A 15,965-nucleotide genomic window follows, 5' to 3' on the forward strand; every position below is an offset into this window, starting at 1 on the left:
TTTTGTAGCCGTAATGTTTTGTAAATTGCCGTCTAATACGGAAGCATCCAGCGGTTCTACCATTGTGGCTATTGGAGAGGAAGTAAATATATATTGCTCAAAGGGATATAAGCTTTCAAATTCGCTGCAATCATTGCCAGCATTGTGCGGGTGCGGAGGCAATTGGAACATAACTACCGACCGATCACTTTGTGAAATCGGTAAAGAGTGGCAAATTTTGTATGTACATGTGTGTGGGAATGTGTGGCTGTGTACGTTTTTAGACGTACTAAGCCGTTACCTGTTTGTTACTTTTAGACTACTGTCATGATTGTGGCATATCTGATTCTCCAACCTGTAGACACAGGAAAAATGGAGTGTGTTTTTCAAAAAACGGTGCTTGGCCTTGGGTAGCAGCAATTTACAAGAAAACTTCAAACAACCAAGTATTCCACTGCGGAGGCGCTCTCATCAGTGACTGCTTTATTCTGACCGCTGCTCATTGCGCTAGTGGCTTTAAGCCTGACAATCTAATGGTCGTCCTCGGCGACACGGAGCGTTATGTTAAAGAATACACTGAGAAAACATTTGCTGTTGATAAAATCCACATCCATAATAGCTATAAACACGACAGTGGGAGTTTAAACTATGACATCGCTCTGTTACAATTAAAATGCAATGTATCTTGTTCTTCATACGTTCGAAAAGTCTGTTTGCCCACAAGAACGGACTTTGGCTACTACCAAGCAGGAACGCCCTGCATTGCAGCAGGATGGGGAGCTACTGAAAAGAGAGAAATAGGCGCAAAAAGTACTCCAATAACTACCAGCATGAAAGAAATTCATCTTCCGATTGTAGACAAAGACGGGTGTTTAGCCAGCACATCGGATTATATCAAGCATGACATTACAAACTACACTGTTTGCGCAGGAGATGGCAACGGCAATAATAACGTTTGCGATGGTGATTCTGGAGGGCCTCTGTTTTGCAAGCGCAAGCAAGGTAAAAAAGTCGATCCCGACAGCTACGTCATGGTGGGAATAGTCAGCTGGGGGGAAGGATGTGGACAGCCTGGAAAATACAGCGTATTTACGCACTTGCTCAACCTAATGAATTGGGTGCAAGACAAGTTGGACAGAAACCCATGCAAGCAATGGTTCAATAAAGAAGAAACAGAACAGTGTCGTAACCCTGCAGTTAGCTTGGTTTGACATTAACATGCAACATTTGAGCTAGATTACTTCGTGACGTCAACGTTTGTGTTGTTAAGCTTTAGAGTAACATTAGTTGGGCATTTCAATATGATGGCTTCTTAGTATATTTTGTGACAATGATTGCACATAAAATTGCAAGTACAGACATCATAAGTTTACTTTTGCTGATTTCTTTTAATGTCTTCAAATTTGCTGAAGATAACAAACATCATACTTGTAGCCACTGTTCTCGTGAAACGGAGTTGTCTTAATTAAACTTATGTCTGATCGGACGCACCTTTTTAGTGCTAGCGCATTAACGTTATCGCAGATGTTAGGTTGGGCGCAAAAAATTACTTATGGCATATATGCATTTAGAGTACGTACCTATTTAGAGAAACTAAGCCAAATATTATATGTAAAAATCAGTGAAAATACAAAAGTTTAAAAACTAAAAATGAATGTAATTCATCATTTAGAAATACTCGTTGTACGGTATATTTAGTAGTAAAACCGTTTCATATTTTTATTTTATGTCGCATATCATTCGAAAGTCAACAGTACCGCATACGGGAGTCAATTGTACCGCCTAAGGGAGTCAATGGTATAACATATGTAAGTAAGTTATACCGCATACGGGAGTCAATGGTACCGCATTCGGGAGGCAATGGTACAGCACATGGGAGTCAATGGTACGACATACGGAAGTCAATGGTACATCATACGCGAGTCAATGGTACAGTATACGAAACACTTTCTATGTAACTATTACAGGCATACCTGTAAACTTTTGAAATGCCAAATACGTAAAGCAATTCAAATAGTAACAACAATAACGCAAATTAATAATTACTGTTTGACAACTGCCATATCCCAATAAAACAATACTGAACCAAGAGCCACAGAATCATCAATAACCCAGAAGTTTTCTATCATAATGTTTTTGCGCACAGAGCATATAAAAAGTTGCAACTCGTGCCTTTTATCAGAACACTGAAGTAAGTACATACACGTATCTTTTCCAACCGCACCCTACTAGTCAATATGCTGTCGATCTGTACAGGTGCAAATCTGATATGAAGTGACGTAACGTCGCTGGATATCCATTCAAACTTGGAGTCCAGCTGCTTGGAGTGTAGTTAACATTTATGAGACTTTGTCTAAAAAGCCATACTTACCATTTGACGGGCCATGGCCTCATCAGGCTCGTATGCAGTGACGCAACTGTGATAACAATTGCAACTGTGTTTATTTTGTTTCGCCAAATTTGTGGTTCATTGTTCTAAACTGACTTCCCATAGAAGGGCTAATCCAAGGTTGCCTGACCGCGCCTCAAATTTGACGATCACTTTATGCACTGCGTAATGACGTGTGGTTTGAACCCGTCACGCAACGTGCATTCATTACACTACACGGGCACACCGCACTACACACGTCCTGTTTACTTTCCATTGTATGTAATTGATACTGCAAAAAGAGCAGGAAGTGTGAAGGCTCGCAGTTGTCTCAACACCTCGCTAGGCCACAATGATGTACTGAAAAGCGCAGAAGCAATTGTACCTGACAAACCACGGCTAGTAGACAGAATACGACGGAAAAGGCGGTGTGTTCGTCGAGGATTGATTGAGTATTAACCAAATAATTACAAGATAACTGCTAGTTTCACGCAAGCGAAGGACAGAGCAAATGTGAAAGTTTCCTGCCCACATATGCGTGTAGGTTATCTCACTGTACCGTGTCTACGTAGGAGGCTCACCACCAGCAAGCAACACCCACATGATGATGCAATGTCGTGTTTGTTTGACTACAGTACTGGGCAAGATAAGTCCAGTACACGGTTGCCGTGTTTTTAAACGCCTAGCAGACGACAGGCGAGAGCTATTGTGTGCAAGCCTTCAGATCATCAAAGACTCGAGAGATGAGGACAGTCTCCACCGTTCTTCTCATTTTGTACGCACTAACCACAATAGACGTTGCATTGTCTGAGAGACTAGACTGCAATTCAAGCAGCAGATGTTCATCGTGTCAATGCGCCGGTGAGTCTTTAATTGCGTAGTGAGATTTGAACTCTGTTTCTCTTACATCCTACACTGTACTGGCCTTGCTGTGCACGAATTCTTGTACAGCGTCATATATATACTAGAATCCACGGCCCGTCCTTCGTACGGACAAGATACTGTAGTGTAAAGATAGGTCTGTGGACACGTCACGTGCAATCTTTGTTGCGAGATCCCGAATGTCCTGAATGAATTCGAATCTTGCTCTTCGCGCTTGTTTCGATAGAAATCAACACACTTCCCGTGTAGCCCTTGCTGCAGAAAACGTGTAGGTTGGATTCGGTGCAAATGCAATCGGAATTTGGAGAGAAACGAAAGCACTAGAAGAGTAATAAGTTTCGTCGGCAAGAGATATTCGATTGCTCGAATCTTTGCGAAGGACGACAATGCATATAGTCTACACAGGACTGGTGTGGGAGTGTGTTCGAATGAACTGGAATGTGTAGCGTTTGCGTCATCGAGAAATTTTACGCGGGGTCGAGCCCTCGAGACGGGACCCGGTGCATAATTATTTAGATTTTTACGCAAACCTTTTCCTGTGCTTGCCGATTTCGGTTGCGAACGGACAAAAAACGTGGCTGCCAAACGCGAACACACACACACACACACACACACACACACACACACACACACACACACACACACACACACACACACAATTTGAGCTATACGTATATTATATATATATATATATATATATATATATATATATATATATATATATATATTATGCATATTATGCACTATATGTACCTTATGTTGAGGATTGCTGTTTTGTAATAGCTATAGAAAAGTGCGGCGGGCAGATTTATTCTGCAGACGAGCCAACAAGATTTCTTAGTACCCACCAAGTGTCCTCCTGCATGAAATGCAAGTGGTTGATATTCGTATCACCCAAGAAAAAAGTCAAACTCACCTTAAGTATCTCTCTTGGACCTGGAGATAAACTGCATGTATTCGACGGTTATTCAAAGAAGTCTCGACTCATTGCCACTTACGAAGAAGGGTTCAGTTCCGTGGACATTGCTTCATCCGGAAGCTCAATGACGGTTGTGGTTACTACAGACGGCTGTGGATCAAATTCCATAATATCAGCGTCTTTTAAACCTCTTGGTAATGCAAGCTGTAGTCTTACTGACAATCTAAGCTATAACTAAATTTATAAATCTTGACTTTTAGACTGTGGGGGTCTGTTTTATATGAAGCCAAGAAAGACTAATTCAAAGCAGATTCGATCTCCTAACTTTCCTGAAGAATATCCAAATTCATTGGACTGTCTGTGGATGTTTGTTAGCAGCGGACCTTCATTGCTATCAGCAAACGTCAACATCAAATTTGTTAGTACTGCAGGATCAGGAGATAAGCTGATCATACGAAACTCTCTGAAAGTGCTAAGTCAGAACGCACGAGTGTATAGTGGGAAGAAAGCGACAAAAAACGAACTGTTGAGAATTAAGAACACAGCTGGATTTACTATTCAATTTTCGTCTTATCATAAGAACAGAGGCAAGGGATTTTTGCTGAATATTGTCGCTCTTTCGAAAGGTAACTACCTACAGCAGGTACAATTACTGTTCTCGAAACAGTTCTGTTTGCGCAGGTCTTAATTGTTCGTTTCCAAAACTTCCTAAACATGGTCTAGTAAATGTAGTAAATTTTGGCAAGACTGCAAAATACTCTTGCTGTGATGGTTACGAACTGGTTGGAGTTGAAGAGCGATCTTGCACAAACAGTGGCTGGGCGCCAACAGTCAATCCTAAATGCAAACGTAATTGAATGTTAATTTGCCAATTTTCTTTATTGCCTGCATGATTTATGAATATTTGTAGCCGTAACGTTTTGCACTTTGCCGTCTAATACGGAAGCCTCTAGCGGTTCTACCACTGTGGCTATTGGAGAGGAAGTAAATATATATTGCTCAAAGGGATATAAGCTTTCAAATTCGCTGCAATCATTGCCAGCATTGTGCGGGTGCGGAGGCAAGTGGAACATAACTACCGACCGATCACTTTGTGGAATCGGTAAAGAGTGACATATTTAGTGTGTGCATGTGTGTGAGGATGTGTTTGTGTGTGTGTGTGTGTGTGTGTGTGTGTGTGTGTTTGTGTGTGTGCGGTTGTGTTTACGTGTGTGGGGTGTGTATGTGTGTGTGTGTGGGTGTGCATACGTGTTAGTTGCAAATCTGCGTAAATGCGTGTAATTCTGTGCGTGAAACATTTCTGTATGCATACTTTACACTGCGCTTTTCTCTCTAGACTACTGTCATGATTGTGGCCTAACTGCTGCTCCAACCTGTAGACACAGGGAACATGGAGTGTGTTTTTCAGAAAAAGGTGCTTGGCCTTGGGTGGCAGCAATTTACAAGAAAACTTCAAACAACCATGTTCTCCACTGCGGAGGCGCTCTAATTAGCGATTGTTTTATTGTGACCGCTGCTCATTGCGCTAGTGGCTTTAAGCCTGACAATCTGACGGTTGTTCTCGGCGACACTGAGCGTTATGTTAAAGAATACAGCGAGAAAACATTTGCTGTTGATAAAATCCACATCCATAATAGCTATAAACACGACAGTGGGAGTTTAAACTATGACATCGCTCTGTTACAATTGAAATGCAATGTGTCTTGTTCTCCATACGTTCGAAAAGTCTGCTTGCCCACAAAAGAGGACTTTGGCTACTACCACGCAGGAACGAGCTGCATTGTAGCAGGATGGGGAGCTACTGAAAAGAGGGAACTCGGCGCAAAACGTACTAAAACTACCAGCTTAAAAGAATTGCATCTTCCGATTGCAGACAAAGCCGCTTGTTTAAACAGTACATCGGATTATCTCAAGCATGACATTACAAACTACACTGTTTGCGCAGGAGACGGCACCGGTAATAATGATGCTTGCCATAGTGATTCTGGAGGTCCTCTGTTTTGCAAACGCAAGAATGATAAAGAAATCGGTCCCGACAGCTACGTGATGGTGGGAATAGTCAGCTGGGGAGAAGGATGTGGACAGCCTGGAAAATACGGGATATTTACGCACTTGCTCAACTTGATGGATTGGGTGCAAGACAAGTTGGACAGAAACCCATGCAAGCAATGGCTCAACAAAGAGGAAACAGAACAGTGTCGTAACTCTGTAGTTAGCTTGGTTTGATGTTAACATGCAACATTAGAGCTAAATTACTTCGTGACGTCAATGTTTACGTTGTTAAGCTTTAGAGTAACATTAGGTGGGCATTTCAATATAATGGCTTCTTAATACATTTTGTAACAATGATTGTTCATTAATTGCAAGTACTGACATCTTAAGTTTAATTTTGCTGATTTCTTTTAATGTCTTCAAATTTGTTCAAAATAATAAACATCATACTTGTACCCACTGTCCTAGTGAAACAGAGTTTCCTTAATTAAACGTATGTCTGTCCAGACGTATTTTTAGTGCTAGCGCATTAACGTTATTGTACATGTTAGGTTAGGCGAAAAATTATTTATGCTATATACGCATTTAGATTACGTACCAATTTTAAAAAACTAAGCCAAATATTTAAAACATTATTTAAAAATCAGTGAAAATACGAAAAACTAAAAACTAGAAAATTAATATAATTCATCATTTGGAAATTCTCTTTTGATGGTATAATTAGAAATAAAACCGATTTCAGATTTTTATGGTATGTCCCATCGCGGTCTAAACTACCGCATATTAAAGTTAAGTCAATGGTACCGCATACGGGAGTCAATACTACCGCATACGGGAGGCAACGGTACTGCCCTTCAGTAGCAATGGTAACGCATACTGAAATCAATTTTGCGGTATATAGGAGTCAATGGTACCGCACACGGAAGCCATAGCACCACATGCGCGAGTCAATGGTGTCGCATATGGGAGTCAATAGTACAACATACGGGAGTCAATAGTACCGCATGAAAGTCCATGTACTTCATAGAGCGTTCATGGTACCGCATGCAGGAGTAAATGGTATAGCATACGGGAGGCACTGTTACCGCACATGGAGTCAATTGTACCGCAATTGGAAGTCAATGGTACGGCATACGAAAGCCAATGGTACCAAAAACGCGAGTCAATGGTACAGCATGCAGGAGTCAATGGTACCGCATGAGAGTCTATGGTACAGCATAGGGCAGTCATAGTACCGCATACGGGAGTCAATGGTTCCGCATAGGGGAGTCAATGGTACACCATATGTAAATGAATAATACCGCATACAGGAATCAATGGTTCCGCATAAGGGAGTCAATGGTACATAATACGCGAGTCAATGGTACCGTATACGAAACACTTTCTGTGTACCTATTACAGGCATACGTGTAAACTTTTGAAATGCCAAATACGTAAAGCAATTCAAATAGTAACCACAATAACGCAAATTAATAATTACTGTTTTAGAACGGCCACTTCCCAATAAAAAATACCGAATCACGCGCCACAGAATCATCAAAAACCATGATGTTTTCCTCTAATAATATTTTGTCCACAGAGCGTATTTAAAGTTGCAACTCGTGCCTTTCATCAGAACACTGAAGTAAGTACATACACGTACCTTTTCCAACCGCATAAAAAACGCTCCTTACTAGTCAATATGCTGTCGACCTGTACAGGAGCAAATCTGATATGAAGTGACGTAACGTCGCTGAACGTCTATTCAAAATTGAAGTCCAGCTGCTTGGATTGTAGTTAACATTTATGAGACCTTGTCTAAAAGGCCATACTTACCATTCACGGGCCATGGCCTCATCAGGTCCCTATGCAGTGACGCAACTGTGATAACAACTGCAACTGTGTTTTTTTGTTTCGCCAAATTTGTGGTTCACTGTTCTAAACTGAATTCGCACATATGGGCTATTCCAAGGTCGCCTGACCGCGCCTCAAATTTGACAGTCAATTTATGCACTGCGTAATGAGGTGTGGTTTGCACCAGTCACGCAACGTGCATTCATTGCAATACACGTGCACACCGCACTACACACTTCCTGTTTACTTTCCATTGTATGTAATTGCTAGTGCAAAAAGAGCAGGAAGTGTGAAGGCTCGCGGTTGTCTCAACACCTCGCTAGAGCACAATGATGTACTGAAAAGCGGCGGAAGCATTTTACCTGACAAACCGCGACTCGTAGACAGAGTACGACGGAAAAGGTTAAGTGTTCGTCGTGAATTGATTTAGTGTTAGGCAAATAATTACACGCTAGCCACTAGTTTCATGCAAGCGAGGAACAGAACAAATGTGAAAGTTTCCTGCCCACAAATGCGTGTAGGTTATCTCACTGCACCTCGTCTACGTAGGAGGCTCACCACCAGGAAGTAACACCCACATGATGATGCAATGGCATGTTTGTTCGACTACTGCACTGTACAAGATAAGTCCAGTGCACGGTTGCAGTGTTTTTAAAACGTCTAGCAGACGACAGGCGAGAGCTATTGTGTGCAAGCCTTCAGATCATCAGAGACTCGAGAGATGGTGACAGTTCCCACCGTTCTTCTCATTTTGTCCGCACTAGCAACAGTAGACGTCGCTTCGTCAGAGAGACTAGACTGCACTGCAAGAAGGGGATGTTCGTCGTGTCAATGCGCCGGTAAGTCTTTAATTACGCACTGAGATTTGAACTCAAGTTACTTCTCACCTAACATACACTCTGTAAAGCAGATGTGGGCTCTCTGCGTCTTAGTCACGTTATATACATAGTCATTCATGCTTGCTGTTTTGTTTGCTACAGCTCTAGGAAAATGCGGAGGACAGATTTTGTCTAGAGACAAGCCCTCTCAGCTTCTTCTCCAGCAGGTGTCTCCATGCATGAACTGCAAGTGGGCGATAACTGCTTCTGGAAAGAAAAGAGTCAGACTTACTTTTTCGCATTTCGTTCTTGGACCTGGAGATAAAGTACATGTATTCAACGGCCACTCAACGAAGCTTAAACCCATTGGCACTTACATACAAGGAGACAGCCCAGCAGATGTTGCGTCATCCGGGAACGCTATGACAGTAAAGGTTGTTACAGACGGCTGTGGACCGAATCCTTTGATAAACGCGTCTGTTAGAGCCATCGGTAATGCTAGCTACATTTTAGTGACAAAGGTTAATTAATTTATATCTTTTAGATTGTGGAGGTTTGATGTACCTGAAGTCTGGAAAGGCTAATTCAAAACACGTTCAATCTCCTAACTTCCCTAGAAACTACCCGAATAATTTAGACTGCTTATGGATGTTTGTTAGCAGTGCGGATTCATTGCTATCAGCAAACATCAATCTCAAATATGTTAGCACTGCAGAATCACGAGACAAGTTAATCATTCAAGACTCTTTACAAGTGTCTGGACAAGGTGACCAAGCGATGGAGTACTACGGCACAAAAGCAACAAGATACAAAACTTTGAAGGTCAGAAGCTCTCCTGGCTTTACTATTCAATTTTCGTCTGACCAAAAAACGAGAGGGAAAGGATTTTCGCTGGATGTTGTCGCTTTGTCCAACGGTGATTTACTTGTGGCACCAATATCGTTGATTAGTGATATCCTAGTAATTTTGTTTACGCAGCTCGTGATTGTTCCGTTCCAAAAAATCCGGAAAACGGTTTAGTGGATCTAATAAATGTCGGCAGTACTGCTAAATATTCTTGCTGTGACGGCTATAAGATTTTTGGAGATGAAACGCGATCTTGCACCAACAGAGGATGGTCTCCATCAGTCAATCCGACATGCAAACGTATTGAAATTTTAATCTGCTTACTGTTTCATAATCACATTCATTAATATTGATAGCTGTGAGTTTTTGCACTTTACCGACCAATATGGAAGTTTCTGATGGATCTTCTAATGTGGCTATCGGACAAGAAGTAAGTCTCCACTGCTCGAGAGGATACAAGCTTTCAAATTCGCTCAAATCTCTGCCAGCATTGTGCGACTGTAATGGCAGATGGAACATAACTATTGACCCATCACCATGCAAAGGTAATTTTGATCTCATATATGCAAGAACGGTTTAAATAGCAGGTTTTCTAACTCAGATAACTATTGTGCTGCACCACCTTCATCCCCCGCACAAGGTGGTATGACGCTGTATGAAGAAAACAACATTTCAATTTTTCCAACAGGATCGAGAGTGAATTACAGCTGTCCAGAGGGGTTTGGCTTAGATGGCATTCCGTATCGCGTTTGTACCGAAGACCTTGTTTGGAAACCGGATACTAAAGTTCACACGTGCATAAGTACAAATCTTTACTTTAATTTTTTTGTTATTTTAGTGTTATTTATGTTTAGAAAACGGGGCTGCATGCTCGGATCCCGGTACACCGGAAAATGGAGTTCGAATAACACTTTCATTTGCGGAAGGACGCCTTGCTTCTTTTGGTTGTGAGCCTGGCTACAAATACTACGGAACTGTTTTGCGTACTTGCACTGTTGACGATTCTGGCATCACATATTGGGATGGTAATGAAGGTTATTGTCGAAGTAAGTATTGTGATAGTGTGTTTGGTTGGCTTATGTTCAAATGCAATATATTGTGACGGCATTAGGTGAATTCAAGTCTATTCAAGGCTTGGGAATTCAACTGAAAGAAACATTTATCGACAAGCTCACGACATGCGTTATTCCTGTCAACCGCACCAATCCTACTACAACAACGCGCGTTAACCCAACGACTGTTACACCAAATCCTTCTTCGAATCCCCCGATCAATTCGGGCAACAACTCAATTAGGACAGCAGGCTGCAGGGGCCGTTCGGTAGTCGTTGGAGAAGGCTGTGTTGATCTAATATACATTGCTGATTGCTCAAAGAGTGTGGGAGCAGTAAACTTTAACTTAAGTCTAGACTTTGTTGGTCGCTCGGCGTCACTTTTTAACATTACAGGAGGAGAAGCTCGTGTGACTCTCATCACTTATGACGACAACGTGCACCTACAAATACCCCTCAACAAAAACTTGACTCTTAACGAAACGTTGGAGAGAATAAACAAGACCAAGTTCTGTGGAGGTGCTACTGCAACGAGGAAGGTGTTGAAATTTGTTAGAGAAGAAGTGATGCCACTCAGTAGAAATAATTGCAAACGAGCGCTGTTTCTGTTTTCTGACGGAATAAACAACTGGGCTGGGGACCCACTAGAAGAAGCTCGAGCTCTGAAACAAGAAAAAGGTGTCGACATTTACACTATAGCTTTTGGAGTTAACAAAGAAATCCGAGTTGACAAACCTGCATTGGAGAAACTGGCATCGAAACCAGAATATTATTTTGCAGTAAGAAGTGCTAGTGAAATAAAGTTAGCATTGGATAGCACTTTCAATTTATCGATTGGTAAGAAAAGTGTTGTGTGTGTGTGCGTTTGTGTGTGTGTGTCTGTGTGTGTGTGTGTGTGTGTGTGTGTGTGTGTGTGTGTGTGTGTGTGTGTGTGTGTGTTGTGCAATAGCTCAGTTGATTAGAGTGCTTTTGGAGAATGAAAACATCCGGGACCATGCAGGATTGCAGGTTTAAGTCACCGTGATGGCGAGCTATGGCATAATTTCCTTAATCAAGAAACTTACACAAAATTGCTTCTCTGGACTCAGAAGTATAAATGAGTGCCTGGTCATTGCCTGGGGTGGACATGACCGCTGGCTTGGATTGTAGCGCTAGCCCTAAGCCTCCACGTAGCGCATGGAGGCCTTGTCTCTAGAGGCAGGGGAGCTATCTCCGTAACTAACATTAAGGTTGACGTCATTCACGAATGACGTGGAGGGCTTGACATTTGTCCATTGTCCATTTGTGTGTGTGTGTGTGTGTGCGTGTGTGTGTGTGTGTGTGTGTGAGAGAGAGAGAGAGAGCGTGTGTGAGACAGAGCTTGTCTTTATGTGTGCGTGTGTATGTGAGTGTATGTGTGTGTTTTTACGTGTGTGTGTATGTGTGTTTGTTTGTGTGTGTGTGTGTGTGTGTGTGTGTGTGTGTGTGTGTGTGTGTGTGTGTGTGTGTGTCTGTGTGTGTGTGTTTGTATGTGGGGGGCGTTTGGTGACTATGCGCGTGAGTGTGGGTGTGCATACGTGTGTTTGTTTCAAATCTGCATAAATGCGTGTAATTCTGTGCGTGAAACATTTCTGTATGCATACTTTACACTGCGCTTTTCTCTCTAGACTACTGTCATGATTGTGGCCTAACTGCTGCTTCAACATGTAGACACAGGGAACACGGAGTGTGTTTTTCAGAAAAAGGTTCTTGGCCTTGGGTGGCAGCAATTTACAAGAAAACTTCAAACAACCAAGTTTTCCACTGCGGAGGCGCTCTAATTAGCGATTGTTTTATTCTGACCGCTGCTCATTGCGTGAGTGGTATTAAGCCTGACAATCTGACGGTCGTTCTCGGCGACACGGAGCGTCATGTTAAAGAATACAGCGAGATAATATTTGCTGTTGATAAAATCCACATCCATAATAGCTATAAACACAACAGTGGGAGTTTAAACTATGACATCGCTCTGCTACAATTGAAATGCAATGTGTCTTGTTCTCCATACGTTCGAAAAGTCTGTTTGCCCACCAGAGAGGACTTTGGCTATTACCGCGCAGGAACGAAATGCATTGTAGCAGGATGGGGAGCTACTGAAAAGAGAACACTAGACGAAAAACGTACTCATAAAACTACCAGCTTGAAAGAATTGCATCTTCCGATTGCAGACAAAGCCGCTTGTTTAGACAGTACATCGGATGATCTCAAACATGACATTACAAACTACACTGTTTGTGCAGGAGACGGCACCGGTAATAATGATGCTTGCGATGGTGATTCTGGAGGACCTCTGTTTTGCAAGCGCAAGAATGATAAAGAAATCGGTCCCGACAGCTATGTCATTGTGGGAATAGTCAGCTGGGGAGAAGGATGCGGACAGGCTGGAAAATACGGGGTATTTACACACTTGTTCAACTTGATGGATTGGGTTCGGCGCGTGTTGGACATAAACAAATGCAAGCAATCGTTCAACGAAGAAGAGAAAGAACAGTGTCTTAACCCTGCAGTTAGCTTGGTTTGATGCTAGCATGTAATTACGGTTTTTGCTAAAGACTGACGTAGCTAGTTACTCTAGATACTTAACTCGATTTCTGCTGAAAATTGCACGTTTAGTAGATTACTTCGTGACGGTGTTACTGTATGTAGAAATGTCAATTGGTAAGAGAATAAACTTCTTGTTGTTGATTTCGAATGGATCCTACTTTAGATATAATTAGATACATGACCCCTCCTTCGTACGGGCGGAGTACTGTAGTGTTATGACGAAAGACTCAGTTTGAGCATGTGTAGACACGTCATGTGCAATTTTTGTGGTAGAAATCGACACACTCCCTGTGTGGATTCAGTTCAATTGACTAGTGTGGGCGTGTGTTCAAATAAACTGGAATGTGCTAATTAGTTAATTATTATCCGTTGAAGACAAATGAAAACTTAACTGAGTGTCCCATTCCAAGAAATTTGCAGCGACTTTCCGTTCAGAGATATATATCTGAGCAATAGAAACTTGAAAGTCACGTGCAGTTTCTTACTCAGCCATAGGATACATGCAGTAGCTTGACATGCAGCCATGCATGATTTAGCGCACTGTTTGCTCTCTGTTCGTGATGTGTTCACACTCCCAGTGTAGCGCGCGGTGCAGGAAACGTGTAGGTTGGATTCAGTGCAAATGCAGTCACATGTCTCTTCGGTGAGTCTTCTCGGAGCCATTTCAACAGTCCCATTGGATGTTATCACTTCAAACATGTTGCTGCCGTATCGAATGTGACAGGTATTTAGCGAGCGTACTCGGAAAAACCAAAGGTAGGCGTATTTCTAAATACCAAGATATCCTACACAAAAATATCTTGTGGTTTTTTGACGTCGCCGATAATAAACGACACGCTCCAAGCATACCGTCCGAGGTCAGCTTAATTTGGTGGAGGTCCGATGAGCCGTTGTAGAGTAATTCGCTTGAGAGTGGAGGCGAGTCCTCCTGGGATATTTTAAAATATACTCAGCACGTTTCCAATCTATACGCACTGACCATTACTAAGTGGACTTCTACGTCTTTGCTCTGGACGTAGTTTGATGTTATCCAATGGGTGCGAGTAGAGGCGGGTTCTCTTGGGATATTGTAGAATATACTCAGCACGTTTCCAACCTACCTAGGCACTGAACAATATTTCTTTTCAGAACTCTTATCTTTTTGCTCTAGATGTAGTTTGATGTTTAAAATAAACAAATCAACTACAGCTTGCTCAGATAACGCAGTCTGATGGGACTGCTGGATAGTTGTAGCATTGTGACGTAACAATGGCATGTGAACAAACAATGGATATTGAAAGTGAGCATCGCACTCTTAGTTATGAGAAAACAAAGCTACCCTAGGAGATTGAGTTCAAGTAATGGAACTTCCTTCAAATTGAGTCTATCAGGAGCAATCAGTTTCCTTCTTGAACGATGAACAGCATTATATCGATCTACAATGCACCCCCAAAAGGGGACCCGACTGAAAAAGCTGGAAGACGACGCCACCCTGCCCGTGTTCTTACCCATGCCGAGTTATGCCTGTACCCCAAATTTTAGCCTGGTGGGCGATCCGGTCTAGCCGGCTATCAAACTTATACATACATACATACATACATACATACATACATACATACATACATACATACATATATATATATATATATATATATAGTAGTATAGATTTATGCACTACTACTAATGCAAACTTCTAGCAGTACAATTATTTACATTAAAATTTTGTAAACATTCGAAACATTTTACCAAAGAAACCCACATTTGTCAGCACAAAGAGTGTAACAATCTTGGGCTTTTTAACATACATTTATTATTTATAGATTTAAAGCAAGCAGTTCTCGTATTCCAATTTAGAATGCAACGTTATATCCACAAACAATGGTCTAAATGTTCTATACGTATAACTAATATCTTAACAATAAAGTTTTCCTGGTTAGAGTAACCTATGCCGAATCTTTGTGAGCACATTAATCGGAGGCAAGTGTTACCGTATCCGGAAATAATCGACAGTTCACTGTATGGTCGCTCTTAGATCAATTAGCTTAAAGATACCATCTGGTCAAACTTATCACACTTTTGGCTTTCTATTTTCCCAGGGTTTAGCAGTGACATCACATTGATCAATTTATTAATGGAGTAACTGAGGTGCCCGGTCGAGGCCAAACTATTCAACTCAGCTAAATTTGTTTACAAATTACAAATATTAGTATCAAACATAGGCTGAAAAATAACTCATTTTGCAATTAGTATTGTTATTTCTGCTTGGTTTTGTTAGATTTTTGGTTTACAGTCTAGTGCTACCCTGATGTACAAATAGTATACTAAATTTCTGCCTCTCCTTACTATCTTTTCAGAGCTTTATCAGAAAGAACTAACAACTGGTGGTATATAATTATGTAGTACTATATGCAAGATAATGTAGTCTGGTTGAAGTTCCCGGATACATGCATTATCTTCCAACGTTTGTTAGTATATATAGTTAGTTAGTTGGCAGTTAGTATAACAGTATGATAAATAAAGTCAATTTACAGGTAATCTGTCGGATGTTTGTAATTCATACTGACACGCATAGGTGTTACGCGTGATTGAGGACGGTTCCCACTTGGTGAAGTCATTTGCACTAATCATTAACTCATCAGTAGATACATCAAGGCTCCTCCCTCATTTGCAGAATTCGAGAAGACAATAGGCGACAAAAATCCGTTGCAGTCAGAAACAACTCTACGGCTCGTCGGA

At 41.6% G+C, this 15,965-nt stretch overlaps 4 protein-coding genes across 4 annotated transcripts; all 4 read left to right on the plus strand.

The window, feature by feature from the left end:
- The first annotated feature begins 239 nt into the window (after positions 1-239).
- On the plus strand, positions 240-1,190 carry LOC134176519 (transmembrane protease serine 6-like). Its single transcript, XM_062643187.1, has 2 exons — positions 240-249; positions 298-1,190. The coding sequence occupies exons 1-2, from the start codon at positions 240-242 to the stop codon at positions 1,188-1,190; spliced, it is 903 nt and encodes a 300-aa protein (XP_062499171.1).
- Positions 1,191-3,023: 1,833 nt separating this feature from the next.
- LOC134198289 (transmembrane protease serine 6-like) lies at positions 3,024-6,494 on the plus strand. The gene is made up of 6 exons (XM_062667655.1): positions 3,024-3,208; positions 4,013-4,342; positions 4,409-4,774; positions 4,830-4,997; positions 5,059-5,250; positions 5,485-6,494. The coding sequence occupies exons 1-6, from the start codon at positions 3,091-3,093 to the stop codon at positions 6,372-6,374; spliced, it is 2,064 nt and encodes a 687-aa protein (XP_062523639.1). The 5' UTR covers positions 3,024-3,090; the 3' UTR covers positions 6,375-6,494.
- A 2,132-nt stretch (positions 6,495-8,626) lies between these two features.
- On the plus strand, positions 8,627-10,881 carry LOC134198497 (CUB and sushi domain-containing protein 3-like). Its single transcript, XM_062667908.1, has 7 exons — positions 8,627-8,812; positions 8,954-9,283; positions 9,336-9,707; positions 9,770-9,937; positions 9,994-10,182; positions 10,239-10,683; positions 10,749-10,881. The coding sequence occupies exons 1-6, from the start codon at positions 8,695-8,697 to the stop codon at positions 10,586-10,588; spliced, it is 1,527 nt and encodes a 508-aa protein (XP_062523892.1). The 5' UTR covers positions 8,627-8,694; the 3' UTR covers positions 10,589-10,683; positions 10,749-10,881.
- Positions 10,724-13,396, plus strand: LOC134176520 (complement factor B-like). The gene is made up of 2 exons (XM_062643188.1): positions 10,724-11,525; positions 12,335-13,396. The coding sequence occupies exons 1-2, from the start codon at positions 10,724-10,726 to the stop codon at positions 13,225-13,227; spliced, it is 1,695 nt and encodes a 564-aa protein (XP_062499172.1). The 3' UTR covers positions 13,228-13,396.
- Positions 13,397-15,965: the final 2,569 nt, after the last annotated feature.

The sequence above is a fragment of the Corticium candelabrum genome, chromosome 2, assembly GCF_963422355.1.
Source record: "Corticium candelabrum chromosome 2, ooCorCand1.1, whole genome shotgun sequence".
Taxonomy (NCBI): Eukaryota; Metazoa; Porifera; class Homoscleromorpha; order Homosclerophorida; family Plakinidae; genus Corticium; species Corticium candelabrum.